This window comes from Pelodiscus sinensis, chromosome 2 (assembly GCF_049634645.1).
Source record: "Pelodiscus sinensis isolate JC-2024 chromosome 2, ASM4963464v1, whole genome shotgun sequence".
NCBI classification, from domain to species: domain Eukaryota; kingdom Metazoa; phylum Chordata; order Testudines; family Trionychidae; genus Pelodiscus; species Pelodiscus sinensis.
Window position 1 is genome coordinate 63,083,361 of NC_134712.1, and position 15,538 is coordinate 63,098,898.

Sequence of the window (15,538 nt, forward strand, 5' to 3'; positions counted from 1 at the left end):
AAGAAAGGATGATAATGTGAAGAAGTTATATGTCTTCAGAAATCCTGAAAAATTAGTATCCATTTATTTTATGTAACCACAGTTCCTTATGCAAAATAAACTACTTAATTTGTTTTTACCTGTGTGGAGCTTACATTTTATTAGGGATCAACATGAAGCTAATCCTTGAATCCAAATATGGCCAAACTTTGGAATGGTTCAGATCCATATGAGAACTCTTATGTGGAGCTCTATAATTTAGGTCTAGTATTTAAAAATTGTTTTTAACTTATATTTCCTTCCCACCTCACCTCAAACACACAACGTGCATCATGCAAAACACACAAACAACTACTTTGTCACAACATAATTGAGAATTACAGAATATGAAAAAGCTATCGGACATTTTTAGCTTAAAATGTTTTCTTTATTGATTAGCATAAACAATGTATTTGTGATAGTTTAAATCATGCAGACATTTGTCTTACAAAAATCTGACCTCATATATGGTTTCAAATGGCTAAAAATAACTTATAGGTGGAAATGCCTGCTTTGAAGTAAGAATTTAAAATAAAGTCTTCTGAGCAAGGGTGAACTAAGTGTAGTGAAATAAGTTTTCAAGATGTTGGGAAATAATATTCGTTTTTAAAATAAAAAGCCCATTTTCCACTTCACGGTATTTCTATCTGCGTAGCAGAGTGCAAGATTAAACACTTTAAAAAGGATGTATTTTCAAAGAATTGTGATTGTTTAATCTTGTAGGTGCCAATGAGAATAAATAAAATTGCATAACAATATGTCCATGGCACCATTATGAAAATTTAATACTTTTGGCCAAAATACCAAATAGGAAGACCTAAAGTCCACGTGCAAAAAATGCATGTAAAATGACATTTTTTGTGCATTGAAGTGATTGCATGAACAAGTCTTGTATGTGTGCACACAAATGTCGTTTGGGCATCTAAACAATTGCTTGTGTATGGCATTGAGTATCGGCATAGATCTCAATTGCTGTGGGTGTTTGAATGTGATTGTCAGTCCAATTATTTTGAAATTGTGAACCTTGATGTTTGTCCATTAGCTATTACTCGCTACCATTTCTATTAAACTAAATTCTTATCAAGATAAGAATTACAACTAAAGTATGAGTGAGAAAATTATTAAATATCAGTTAGATTATTAAATATATTCAGAAAAGGTTGAGATTGGTTTTTCTTTTGTTACTGATCCACTCATAGTGAATGTTATGGAATAATGTACAGGAAAATATTTATAAGTTATTTTATGTAATTGTACTGCACCAACAAAACAGAACAAGTAGAATATTTTAAAATTATGTTACAGCATGTAAACAGGTCAACTTACAAAGAGAATACTTGAAAATCCATTTGCTAAGGGAGGTAAACATATCTCAACCTACTGAGTTAAATTTTCAAATCACTGTTTACCAAATCAGTATAAAAACATTTCCTTAGTGCAAGACTTACCAAGTGTGTAAAAAGATTCTGACTCCCTGAAAAAAACTGCCCCCCCCTAAAAATATAAGCAATATCTGTGTTACTCAAGTAGCTTATTAGTTCTTGCTAAGTTTGGAACATATCAATTTATACAAGCTTAGTGTCAAAACTGTAAAAACATTTTGTGAGAAATAACTTTAAAATATGATTCAAAGATGCAATAGTTGGAAGACAGAACAGAAATAAAAACAAAACTGAGCTGTACAAATGGAAAAAAGATTTGGATTTGATTCCTTTTCTCTGCACCATTGGAAGCATTCTTTAACGACAGTTTGGCACATTATGTATCCCCAAAAGCTATATTACACTGACAGGTGCAAAATTATTTTAGTTGTTGAAGAATCACAGTGTTAAGGATATCTGCTTCTTGTAGTGTCAGATTTTCATCGGTTAGCTCTTTATTTGGAAATGTAGTCACAAGAACAAAGTCAGCAGCTGCAAATGCAGGACGGGACTGAATAATAAAGTCTCGAACATCCATAATCCTGTTGAAATAATAGAATATGATATGATATAAACACTGAAAATTAGTAACGAATTAATTTCAACAAGAATCAGCTGCCGACACCAATAAAGGCAAAAATTTGAATACTGCAAACACAGTTTGCAGCTATATTTGATAATATTCTTTGATAATATAGTACAGCTATATTTGATAATATTCTTCAAATGATGAGGATTACAATCTAGAGCTCTTTGCTTTTTGAATAGGAGGACTGAAAAATAAGGGTGAACATATGGCTTGTCTTACCATATAAAGTTATTCACCTTGTAAAATAACCTTGAGCTGCGTTTCTCTCTGAGTGCTCTATGAGTCCTTGATTGGAGATTTTCAGCTACTGGTGTCTGTTTGGCCTGTGCGCTTGAACACTATGCCTGAAGAAGTGGGCTGTGCCCACGAAAGCTCATGATACCATCTACATGTTTTGTTAGTCTATAAAGTGCTCCCAGACCTTTTGTTGTTTTTTAAGTTTATCCTATATAGGTATGTGCAGGCAAACAGGCCTCAGTTACTTCTCTACCCAAATGTCCCTTAAGGAACAACCTGAAGCAGAGGGGAAGAAGGGAAGGTAATAGAGCACTCAGAGTAACACGTCTTGAAGACTACTGTAGTTATTGCACAAGAAGTGGTTACTCATCTTCTTTGAATAGGGAATCTATCAGTGCTCCACTTCAGAAGACTTCTGGGCACTATCCCCACATCAAGGAGTAAGCTTCATACAGGCTATGTCTACAGAGAAGATTGAAGCTGCTGCAGTCAATCTCTTCTGGGGTTCAAATTAGTGAGTCTAATGAAGACATGCTAATTCGAACTGAGAGGGTGCTCCTTTTTGCACCGTTAGTCCTGCTTCTACAAGGAGTAGGGGAAGTTGATGGGAGAGTGTGCTCCTGTTGACCTCTCACTGTGTGGACGGCACCAAAATTCAATTTAAGATAATTACGTAGCTGGAGTTGAAGTAACATAGCTGGAGTTGCACATCTTCATTCAAACTTATCCCCTAATACAAACCTAGCTAGAGTCCAGAATTGAAGATAATACTGCAGAACCTACTGATGCATCAGATCCAATGATATGGAGGCCACGAAGATTCATAAATGTGTGTACTAAAACCCATGCAGTGATCCTACATATCTCAGAAAATGGAACGTGCTTCAGTATTGCCGTAGATGTTGTCTGAGAGCTGGATGAATGTTCTATTCACTGGGAAGGGGAGGAGGGGAAGAGAGAAGGGACTGCATACTTGTGGAATCTCAAGTAAAAATGAGGTATTAATTTCAATAGTCTCTGAATAGAATTAGAGGCTCCCTGGATCTATCCATGATGGAGATGAAGAGCCAAGGTGACCTTTGAAATTGCCAAAGCTCTTCTGACATCCAGGGTATGGAAATACCTTATAGTTGAAGAACACATAAGGGGAGGGATCTGCCATTAAGGCCCCAATTTTCGCAAACCTATGGGCTGATATGACAACAACTAAGATGACTGTCTCCACAAATAAATCAGTGCAAAGTATCATTGTTTGAATGAGGTCTTATTAAGGTGATTGAGAACCAAGTTGAGGTCCCAGATGGGAGTAGGCTGACTCACGAGCAGGTAGAGCTTGCCAAATGTTGTAATGAATCTTGATGCCAGGTGAGAAAATACAAAGAATTCCAGAGGGGGATGAAATGTCCCTTAGTCATGTTGATGGAAAATTCCAGTTTCTTCAGATCCAGCAAGTAATCCAAGATGGATGGCAGTGGAACTCAATCAGGCCAGAGGGAGCAACCACCACAACAAAGAGAATATTTTTACTATTTCTGTAAGTAAGCTATGTCTTTCTGTTGTTTAGTACCACTTGTTATACTCCCACAGAGCAGAAACCCTCTAACCCCAAGAACCTTTAAGGAACCATGCTCTGAGATGTAGAACCATTAGGATGGGATAATTCATGCAACCTGAATTCTGAGATAGAAAGTGAGGAATGGTTGGAAACTTGAATGGCAGTCTGACTGATATGTGAATGAGGAATAGTTTACTAAGTTTACTAAGGCTATGTTGGCAAAAAGGTTGACTTGTGGCAGATCCCATCTCTGAAATATGCTGTGGAGAACTGGAGTGTCCAACTCCCATTCACGATCCCATGAGAAGCGTCTTCTGAGGGTATTGGGAGGTGGTGTTTTGAAGGCTTAGGAGACAGACCACTGAAATATGGATCTGTGCTATTGCTTCATGGTACCTGTCCACTTGCTGATGTAGAATATGTAGGGCATGTTGCCTGTTATCATCCTGATTGTTTTGCCCTTGATGAGGGCTAGAAAATGACTGCAACCATTCCTGGCAGTCTGAGCTCAGATTGACGTGTAGACTGATTTCCTGGGCTGTCCATCTGCCCTTAATTGTGAAGGAATCTAGATGGGCTCCTATTCTAACATGGGTGAATCATTTTTTAAAATTACTGAAAGGGTCGGGCAACTGAAAGGGATGTTCAAACGGACATTGATCTGTTCTTTCCACCAGCTTAGAAGAGTTTTAAGATACCTGTCCAGAGTATCCCTGACGGGAAGTAGGTTGATCTGAGCTAAACTTGGAAGCAGATTTACATGATTGATCACAAAGGTGCAAGCTCCCATGTATTCCAAGAATTGAAGACAGTTATTTATTGTGGTTCTAGGACTTCTTTGAATAGTTCAGTCCAAAGGAGGATAGGCTCTGGCTGTCAATGAATCCAAATACACATCTGTAAACAGTATCCTTGTATGGGTGTCAATGTAGATTTCTTTCGATTCACTGCAAGCCCAACTCCTGGAACAGAGCAAGGGCCATGCACATGCACTGCTTCCTAGGAGCATCTCTTCAGCAATCAGTTGTTGACATATAGAACGACTAGAGTAATTTCCCACTGAAGGTAAGATACCGCTACGGCAAATAATTTTGAGAAGAACCTCATGACAGTGATAGGCCAAAGTAGAGGCACACCTATGGGTGCGCCTAAGTGGGCTGTGGACTACCTACTTTGCATCCTGGTTCACCCAAATCACGGCCAGAGCTCCTTGAATCCACAGTCTGGGATTCCCAACCCAGGATTGGTTTCCATCAGGCGTGCTTCCTTGATGGGTAATGCCAGTTGGAGTGTGTTGCTGATTGCATGATATCTAGCAGTCTATGTTGCAAAACTTTGACCTCTTTGAGAAGAATCTGAAGTGTATCAGCTATCCTAATGAGGTCTAGAAACTGTCTGAAATTGTCACTATGAAAGGTGGTGGAAGCACAACAATCTCATCTGGAGAGAAAGATGAGATGGGATTTTCAGGCTTCATCTACCCTAACCTCCTGATTTTCAAATCTCTCTGGTGGTGGTACTGATTGGGGAGGAGAAGGTTGCACCACCCTACTCTTCCTAGGAACAGTACCAAGCTGTTGCTGATAGGCCACTCAAAATGTCCCACTACGGCAAATGTAATCCATATGGAAGTGAAAGCAGAATAGAAGGTTGGTTATACCACTCTTGGTGGCCAATGCAACCCTCTCTATGGCTAGCCAAAAAGAGATTCCTGAAGGGTCATGTTGTTGACTCATGACCGAGACAGGAGACTGACTGGAAGTCTCCCTCTTACTCTTCTATTGCATCCCATGGGGGAGGATGACAAGATGGGGCCGGGGGAGCAAGACACCCACTGAAAATGGTGCAGATTCCTACAGTGTCAGAGGACTGTAGTCCAAGAGACTGGAATCTTGCTACCAAAAGGCATGTAGAACCCATAAGAAGCATGGATTCTGGTCCATCAGATACCACAAAGTTTTTATAATACTGGAATTCTTGTGATATTGAGAAGGTATCCGGTACTGAAGTAGTAGCCGAGGTCATGGTCTCCAAAGCCAGTGGCACTGATGAATTGCACTCCAGGTGCATAGTGATAGCTGAATAAATTGCACTGGCATCAATGACAGAGTTAAGGGGAATAATGGCACTGCTGGCTGAGTCAGATCTATTAGTATTGACTGCTGGGCTTAACTTGACAGCACCCCACACCTGTTCTCCTTGAGGGTAAAGGATCCTGACACCCAGTCAGAGCCATATCTCCTTTCCTGGGTGCTTCAGTAGTTCACGCCCCACCAGTTCACTGTAAAGAAGGCTTTGGCCTCGGAGGCCAGAGATTTGGCAGGGGACATGATCTTTCTAGAGCTGGCTCCTTGGAACGAGAGTCTGCATTTCTCTTTATGGGAGTATTCCCAGAAACCTCCAAAGTCTTCCCCTTCCTAGGGAAAACTTGCCTCAAGGTAAAAGGCATGCTCTGGGTGTGCCAGGCATTCAGGAGGTTAGAGTGGACCACTTAGAGTGGACCAAGTTTACAAGAAAACCTCTCAGCAAGAAAGAAAGCATTAGAAGTCTGGTGAGATAGGCATGCCTTACCAGAAAAATGAGTCTCTCGGAGGAAGAAAAGGGGGAAGAGAACAAAACTATTCCCTCACAATCTATATCAGCGTTTCTTAAAGTGTGTTCCGCGGCACACCCAGTGTGCCGCAAGGCAGTCAGAGGTGTGCCGTGGAGAGAACAGAATTCAAAATGGCCGCCTTTAAAAGGACAAGCCTCCTTTTTTTCCCCCCACCCCTCAACTTTTCCCTGGGGACTTTGTTTTTTCCTCAACAAAAAAATCCTTGGTGTTCCCCATAAAAAAAAATTGTTTGATGTTTCTCGGTCTTAAAAAGTTTAAGAAACACTGATCTACAAACCATAGCTGCTACTAGCAGTAGTCATCCATCACTGACAACCACAACCATATTATTACAATTCTCATCTATGGCTATGCTTATGACTCTGAAGTCCAAACCCTGATGCACAAAGCTGGTCGAACAGACGGCACAGAAAGTCCATCGAAGATGTTTAACGATGCAGCTCTATGATGCATTTCACATGTAGCCTGGAAACAATTCTGTCAATCTCACTGAAATCATGGCATGCTAATCTTGTCGGACACCTCCTGTGAGTCCAGTTCTGAACTGTTTGAGTTCTTTGAGATTAATCCCAGCTCACACAGACTGTATTTTAAATTAGATTTGAAATGCTCATACCGATGAACCTTCTTTCTTTTGCCCTACCTCTACTCCCCATACAAGGTCTGTTTGGGAGGCAGTGGTCTTCCAGTCTGATGACATGTCCACAGTCCACCTACGTAGTGCTCTCAATATAATTTCCTCAGTGCTAGTTATTTTTTCTCTAATTATATTATCCTAATTATATTATCAACTACTAGACTAAGCACCTGTACACTAAGGAAAAACAGAATGGCTGAGGCAAAGGCAGATAAACTAAGGCACCATCTCAGGCCAAAGTGATTAAGAAGCAAAGGGCAGTTTGCCTGCATACCCCTGTATAACCACGGTGTTTGGCATGAGGCGGCATAGGGTGTATGTGAGAGACAAAGTCACTGCTAGCTGAAAAACTGCAATAAAGGGCTCCAAAGGCACATGAGAACTTGATGCAGAGCACCCACAGGGGCACATCATGGAGGATCGAGGCTGTGGCACAGAAGTTCACTGGATAAACACCTTTTATTTTTCAATGTAATTTACTCATTCAGCAGTTTGAGTACATGCATAAAATCAAATACACAACACGACAAAGCCAAACCAAATTATTGCCAGTTCCTTAATCAGCTTCAATTCCCAGTGATCAATACTGTCCCAACTCCACAAGTCCAAAAGAAAAGAAAACCAATACAATAGCACCTCTGTTGTGTAGCTAGGCACTGAAATTATGATGGTCCCTAAATCACAATGTCCAGGACCAGAACTCCCACTGCCCTGGTGCATAGTTCCAAAATAAACACCTTTAATAAATTCATGTAAACTTGACATTCACACAGTCTCTGATTATGGTAGGCCTGAGTGAGCCATGACCCCACTCAGGTCCACAGCCTTTCTGCACCCTGAAAAGTCAGCAGATTCTGGTTCTGACAGAAAAATGCTTATCGAGGGCAGGAATATGTTCCAAATCCAAAAAGTCTTCCATTGAATACCTTACCTACCATCCACAGTCTAAGAACTGTCAGCAAAAGTACTTCCGATGACATCATAAGCAGTGTCAGCACATAGAATAGTAGTCATTTGTCCGCCAGCCACAATGCAAGTGGGGCTGGAGAACAAAATTACTGTTGCAAAAAATAATTATCTTGTGCAATCTTTGGAGAGTTAGTGTAATAAGTCCTCTTCAACCAACAACTAAGCAGCACACAGCAACATTTTGCAGTAGTTGTAATTTCTCACAGATCATCTGCCACACATTGGCCAGTGAAGGGTGCTCTATATTGACATCATTAGTGCTTGGATAATTATGACAGCTATAAGAGAAAGGGACATTTTTGCCTAACAAAATATATGGAAACAAGTGCTCATGGCTATTAATACATGAGATTCCAGGGGCAGGTTGGGGTCCAGAATCCTCCTTCTACTTCTGGAAGGCAAAACTCCTTTGAAAGTGGGGAAACTCCCTCAATAATGGGGAAAAATGGCATGATGATCACACATTTTAAATTTTGGTCAGGAACATTCAATGCAGTGGTTTGTCACAAAATGCTGACTTACTAAAACTTTTTGTGAGAACACACTAGTTTCAACAAAACTCTTGTCAGGAAAGGTTTTCTGGGCTTAGGATGGAATTTCTGAGAGAAACAGACATATCCCTCGCCGCCCCAAAAGTCCTGTGGTGTAACTAAGCCCTGAATACTGCAGTGTGCTTTCTTAATTGTTGGTTGAAGAGGACTTATTACACTAAATCTCCAAAGGCTGCACAAGTATGTTATTTTTCTTCTGGGAGAATTTTGCAACATTAATTTTGTTCTCCAGTCCTATATACTTTGCATTTTGGCTGGTTTAAAGATGATTACTCATTTTTTATGTTGACACTGCTTAGGACAGGGCTACTCAACTTTGGAAGCCCTGGGGGCCACAATCATACCCACAGAACAGGCCAAGGGCCGCAACTTAAGCGCGGTTGCAAATATATGCAAATAGCTTCTTTGATACTGACAGGCATGAATACAAAGATTGATGCAAGATACACAACACGCAGGCCCCATTTAAGTCAGTTCTGCTGATATTACTAAAATGCAATATTTACCTGATTTTCACCCATATGACAGCACTTTTAATGAGCAATGACAATTCAGCAATTTAACTACTAAAACACATATCAACGGAAGACCATTACAGCCTCTCCCTGAGTTACGAATGAGTTATGGACCAAATACTTGGCCATAACTCAATTTGTTCGTAACTCGGGCCTCACTGAGTTACATAGCGACTGCGCTGTTCGTAAGCGTGGGTCATGTTCGTAACTCGGGGACGGCCTTTAAGACTGCTCCATGGGAGCTTTGGTCATAAATGCGAACAGTCGTAACTCGACCATTTGTAACTCAGGGACAGGCTGTACAGGCAGTCCCCAAGTTACGCGGATCCAACTTACGTCGGATCCGCAGTTACGAACGGGACCTGTCTCCCTGGTCTCCAGCAGACCAGGGAGAGGAAGCAAAGCGGCGGAGCACGCGGGCAGTGGACAGCCCAGACACGTCTGGGCTGTCCGCTGCCCGTGTGCTCCTTGGCTTTGCTCTGCTTTGCTCCCCGTCTCCCTGGTCTGCAGACCAGGGGGACGGGGAGCAAAGCGGTGGAACACGCTGGCAGCGGACAGCCCAGATGCATCTGGGCTGTCCGCTGCCTGCATGTTCCGCGGCTTTGCTCCCCGTCCTCCTGGTCTGCAGACCAGGGAGACGGGGAGCAAAGCAGAGCAAAGCCAAGGAGCCCGAGGGCAGCAGGACAGCCACGGCGCGTCTGGGCTGTCCCGCTGCCCCCGTGCTCTGTGGCTTTGCTCCGGACGCCTGTGGTACAGCAGCTGGGGTGCTGCTGGTTGGTCCCGTAGCGCCGCTCTGGCTGCTACTGGACCAACCCGGCAGAACCCCGGCTGCTCTGCCCAAGGCGTCCTGATTCAGCCACTGCTCGTCAGTTTCAGCAGCGGCTAAATCAGGATGCCTGGGACAGAGCAGCTTGGGTGCTGCTGGGTTGGTCCAGTAGCGCCGAGGAGCGGCGGCACTACTGGACCAACCCAGCAGCACCCCAGCTGCTCTGCCCCAGGCGTCCCCAAGTCAGCCGCTGCTGAAACTGACCAGTGGCTGACTACAGGAAGCCCCTGCCCCGGGCTTCCTGGAATCAGCCGCTGATCAGTTTCAGCAGCAGCTGACTTGGGGATGCCTGGGGTTCTTAAGTTGAATGTGTATGTAAGTCAGAACTGGCATCCAGATTCAGCCGCTGTTGAAACTGATCAGTTTCAGCAGCGGCTGAATCTGGACGCCAGTTCCGACTTACATACAGATTCAACTTAAGAACAAACCTACAGTCCCTATCTTGTACATAACCCGGGGACTGCCTGTATATTGATTACTACCCAAGCCCCCACCCAGACCTCTCTCACTCTAGTCTCACTGCCTGGCTCCGCCACTGCATCGCTGTCTTGCTGCCCAGCTCTGCCACTGCCTTGCCACGCGCCTCTTGCTGCCCCCAGCAGCTCCTGCACATGCCGATGTGACCTGGCTCGGGGAGGCGCTGCCACTGTGGCAGATGCAGCAGATGTGCTTTGCCGCCACCTTTTGCCACTCCCCACCTCCTTGTTGGCTGGCAGTTCCCACACACGCGCAGACATGGCTCTGCTTGTGGGGAGGTGCTGCTGCTGTGGCAGATGCGGCAGGCGTGCTCTGCCGCCGCCTCTTGCTGTCTCCACCTTCCCTCCCCACCCAGCTGGCTGGCAGCTCCTGCGCGCACAGCCTGGTTCAAAGCTGCACGGCTCAGTGCTTGGCTCTGCTGCTGGAGCCCCAGCAATGAGCCCAGGAAGCAGCTCAAGGCACCACAGGCTGCATGCAGCCCATGGACCGCGTGTTGAGTAGACTCGGTGTCATCCGAAGTTATGGTGTCATCCAAAGTACTTTTGCTGACAGTTTCTAGACAAGCAGGACACTCAGTTGTTAGAGCACTCAGCTGCATGCGGGAGATCCAACTACGAGTCTGGTTCTCCTCGATTCAGATCAGGGAACTGAACATGGTCTTCCACATCCCAGGTGAGTGTCCTTTGCACCCTACATTGACTATTATGGGATTTATTTTTCTTTGGCTCTTTGCAACTACCTCAAAAGATTGTTTTTGTGCCTATACAGAATGTGAGTATTTTTGACATTACAAAAATTGTAATGGGACAGGAAATCTATTTCCAAGAAAGCTTTACTTCCAGCCTAGCAGCAACACCATTATTTTAACTGGACTGAGCCTCAGCTGCCTTGCTCTTAACCAATTAGGGGGGAAAAAAAGAGAGGTTGTACTATTCACGTTTTAAAAAAAATCCTTCTGCTGACTGTATCCCAGCCTGAACTGTCTACCCTCTGCCATCACAGCTCTTACGCACATGAGCAGAAAGTGTGACAACAGTATAACTCTGCCAAACTCTGCACAAATACGCCCTTAGAATGGGTAAGTAAGTGCAGAATAGCACACATCAGCCAGCCAAACAAAGCCAGCATGATCTTGGATGATGAAAGTTATATGAATTTAGCAGTTCCTAATGAGTGAATTGGATTACCCCCAGAAGTGTTATTCTACCTCTAGTATTGCTCTATTGCAAACATTCATAATTAGTAAAGTCATTCTGTCCTTTTTATATGCCAGCTGCTACTTTAGTTCCTTTTCTATCTACTAGATATAAAATGTTACTGAAAGAAACACGGTTAGTTGTTGTACCTCTATGACATTAGTTTACCTGTGTGTTTGATTGAATCTTTGTATCAAACGGCTTCCATCTGCTAATCTAATCTGAATTTTAGTTGTTGCAATGGAGTCATCAATCAGAATAGTGGCATTAAGAATGGATTTCTCCTCTTCTTCTGGGGAAGAAGGCGTACTGACAATTTCAGGTGTAAGGCTAAAAGGATTGAAATGCAGGTATTAAATCTTTCTTTTCTATTTGAAACCAGCATCATGCACTGTATACTAACTGGCAGGAATACTGAAAAATATCAAAATTGTCTGCATTAATATATGGATAAGATTTTATATACATGTACTTTAGTTACACAAGAGCATTTTATCCATACACAAGCTTTCTTGTATGTTATTTTTTATATACAGGACTTATTTCATGCATATCACCACTATAAAAGGGAAGGTTAATACAGTCATACAGATGAACATTTTTGGTAATACTACACAGGCAAACCGCTAGTTCGAACTTAATTCCAACTAGCGGAGCGCTTAATTCGAACTAGGTAAACCTCATTCTACGAGGACTAACGCCTAGTTCGAATTAAGTAGTTCAAATTAAGGGCTGTGTAGCCATTTAATTCAAACTAGTGGGAGGCTAGCCCTCCCCAGCTTGCCCTGGTGGCCACTCTGGGCACCACCAGGGCAACTTGTCTGCCCCCCTCCCGGCCCCGGAGCCCTTAAAGGGGCACAGTCTGGCTACGGTGCCCGTGCCAGGTGCAAGCCTGCCAGCACCCAGCCAGCAGACCCTGCAACTGGCACGACACGAGCCAGCCACCCACTGCCACCCAGCCCTCTGCCTCTTCCCGGGATCAGGCTGGCGGCTCCCAGGAGCCTGCCTGGGGCCGCAAGAGGCGGGCGCCCGCCTGGTCTAGTGCAGACATTGTGGACCTCATCGAGGTTTGGGGGGAAGCCTCCAACATCCACGACCTCCGCACTAGGCACAGGAATGCGGCCGTCTAGGGCAGGATAGCTGACAGCCAGGCCACGCAGGAGCAGATTTGCATGAAAATCAAGGTGGTCCAGTGAGACCCTGAGCCTGGAGCTTAGAACATAAAAACATAAGAATGGCCATACTGGGTCAGACAAAAGGTCCATCTAGCCCAGTAGCCTGTCTGCCGACAGCGGCCAATACTAGGTATCCTGGAGGGGATGGACCAAAGACAATGACCAAGCCATTTGTCTCATGCCATCCATCTCCATCCTTCCACAAACAGAGGCCAGGGACACCATTCCTACCCCCTGGCTAATAGCACTCCATGGACCCAACCTCCATGACTTTATCTAACTTCTTTTTGAACTCTGTTCTAGTTCTAGCCTTCACAGCCTCCTGCGTCAAGGAGTTCCACAGGTTGACTATTTGCTTTGTGAAGAAGAACTTTCTGTTATTAGTTTGAAGCCTGCTACCCATTAATTTCATTTGGTGTCCTCTAGTCCTTCTATTATGGGAACTAATGAAGAACTTTTCTTTATGCACCCTCTCCACACCACTCACGCTTTTATAGACCTCTATCATATCCCCCCTCAGTCTCCTCTTTTCTAAACCCCTGTTCCAAACCCCTGATCATTTTAGTTGCCCTTTTCTGAACCTTTTCCAAGGCCAAAATATCTTTTCTGGGGTGAGGAGATCACATCTGTACACAGTACTGAAGACATGGCGTACCATAGTTTGATACTTCCCCTCCTCTTCCTTCCCCTGGCTTCCCCCTTCCAACTCCCTCCTCCCAGGTTTCCTCCTCCCCACTCTCACCCTCTCCCACCTCCTTTTCCCAGACTCCCTGAGTTTTGTTCAATAAAGAGCGTTTCTATTTTTGAACATACACGTGTCCTTTATTTTGTACATCAGGAAGGGGGGCTAGGAAGGGGTAAGTGGAAGGAGGTGAGGGAGGAATGGGGTACGAGCCCCCAATGGGGAGGACTGGGGTGGCTCTGCGGGCTCCTCAGGGTGGAAGCTCTCCTGCAGCCCCCCAATTGACCGCCCCCCCGATGGCAGCCTGCGGTAAGTGCAGCCAGGCTGATGGCCAAGTGCTATGATGTGCTGAGTGTGGGCATTCAGGGCATTCCAACCCAGGACTGCTTTGCTGTTCCTCATTGAGTTAGACAAGCGAACAGGGAACCCCTGAGAACTGTCTGTCCAGGGTGGGGGTTTGGTCCCTTTAAGCACACCTCTCGGCTAGCCTGAGATAGCAGCTCCACGCTCTAAGTCCTAATCTGATGCCCTGCCGGCACTGTTTCCGGCCATCCTTAACCTCGGTTCAGGGTCCACTCAATGTAGACATGCTAGTTCGAATTAGCAAAATGCTAATTCCAACTAGTTTTTAGGTCTAGATGCACTAATTTGAATTAGCTTAGTTCGAATTAACTAATTCGAAATAAGTTAGTTCGAATTAGTGCTGTAGTGTAGACATACCCTAATTTATTATTGGTGATCTGTACTGCGATATCCAAATTTACTATTGGTGATCTGTACTGTGATATCCAGGAAATGGATCTCTCATGTAGAATGGTCCAGGCTGAGACTGATGGTGGGGTGTAGGTTGTTAAAGTCTCTGTGGAATTCATCCAGTGTTTCTTGGCCATGGGTTCAGATCATAAAGAAGTCATTGATGTAGCATAAGTAGAGGAGGAGTAAAAGGGGGCAGGATGTGAGGAAACGGTGTTCTATATCAGCCACAAAGATGTTAGCATACTGTAGGGCCTCCAACTTCTGCATTCATTGTGCCAGAGTGGGGAACAGCCTTGACAGGAAGCTTGGCCAAGTCCCACATATGAGGAGGGGAAAGAGGAAGTGGAAGGCTCCCAATGTCAATGCTGGGCTGTCAGGCTCAGGCTTGAGCCCTGGCTAGGGCTGTCAGACCTACACCAGGGAAGAAAAACTCAGGCAAGTCCCCTGGGGAGAGGGGGAAGAGACACTTTGGCTGTGAACCCTGGGTTGTCAGTGGGACTCAGGCTTTAGTCCCAGCCCCGGGTAGCAGGGCTCAGGCGAATCCCATGCAGTGCCATATTTTCTTTTTGGGAAATATAGTCACCCTATCCATTTTAAGATCCTGGTTTTAGTTGCTTATAACTTTTCCAAATGGTAAGCATTCAGGCTACAATGTTCCGTGCTGGGTGTCCACTTCAGGATGAAGCTTTTGTAAAATTTTAGCAAAAGTGGTTGAGTCACAACCATGAGAATAAAGTCCAGGGTAAAATATGTGGCTTTGCCAATGTTAAAACAAATTCTTATAACAGGCAACTCCATGCTTTGGAGCAGGGACTTGAAATTCGGCAAGCGTATCACCCTGGTTTCAAGGGTGCAGGTTCTGCTGTTCTCACGGAAAAATCTCCTAAATTTGACTAATTTATATATATAAAAAAAGTATACAATCATGTAATTATGCAATTTCCTGGGGAGGGAGGAAATAGGAAGTTTGAGAGGGCCCACAAAATGACAGTAAGGCAGCCAAGCCAAATTTGAATGAAGAGGTGTTACCACTTTGGGCACGATCATGTCAAGTCTGAGGTGAGCTGCCAAGCTGAGAGCCCCAAGGAAATAATAAGATTACAAATAGTGTTCACACTAGTGACAGAGCTAGAGAAGGAAGAGGCAAAACCTAACAATGCAGAAAAGAGCACTCCCATCCTTGTGAGGAAGGCAGAAACCACACAGTCCTATGGCCTTGCTGACAGCCCTCCTCCCTCCTTAAACTCTTTCATTTCCATGGTAATTTTTAAAAATTCAGATGGATGTGTCAGCTTCAGATTTTGAACTGGACTACAAAAG

The 15,538-nt window shown here is 44.2% G+C and overlaps 1 protein-coding gene across 1 annotated transcript in view; it reads right to left on the reverse strand.

The window, feature by feature from the left end:
* Positions 1-384: 384 nt before the first annotated feature.
* Positions 385-15,538, reverse strand: part of UBXN2B (UBX domain protein 2B) — a 33,281-nt gene continuing 18,127 nt past the window's right edge. Inside the window, exons 8-9 of the mRNA XM_075920660.1 lie at positions 11,774-11,935; positions 385-1,981 (exon numbers count right to left, since the gene is read on the reverse strand). Coding sequence (XP_075776775.1) covers positions 1,819-1,981; positions 11,774-11,935 — 325 coding nt within the window. The 3' untranslated portion in view covers positions 385-1,818. The remainder of the gene's footprint in view (positions 1,982-11,773; positions 11,936-15,538) is intronic.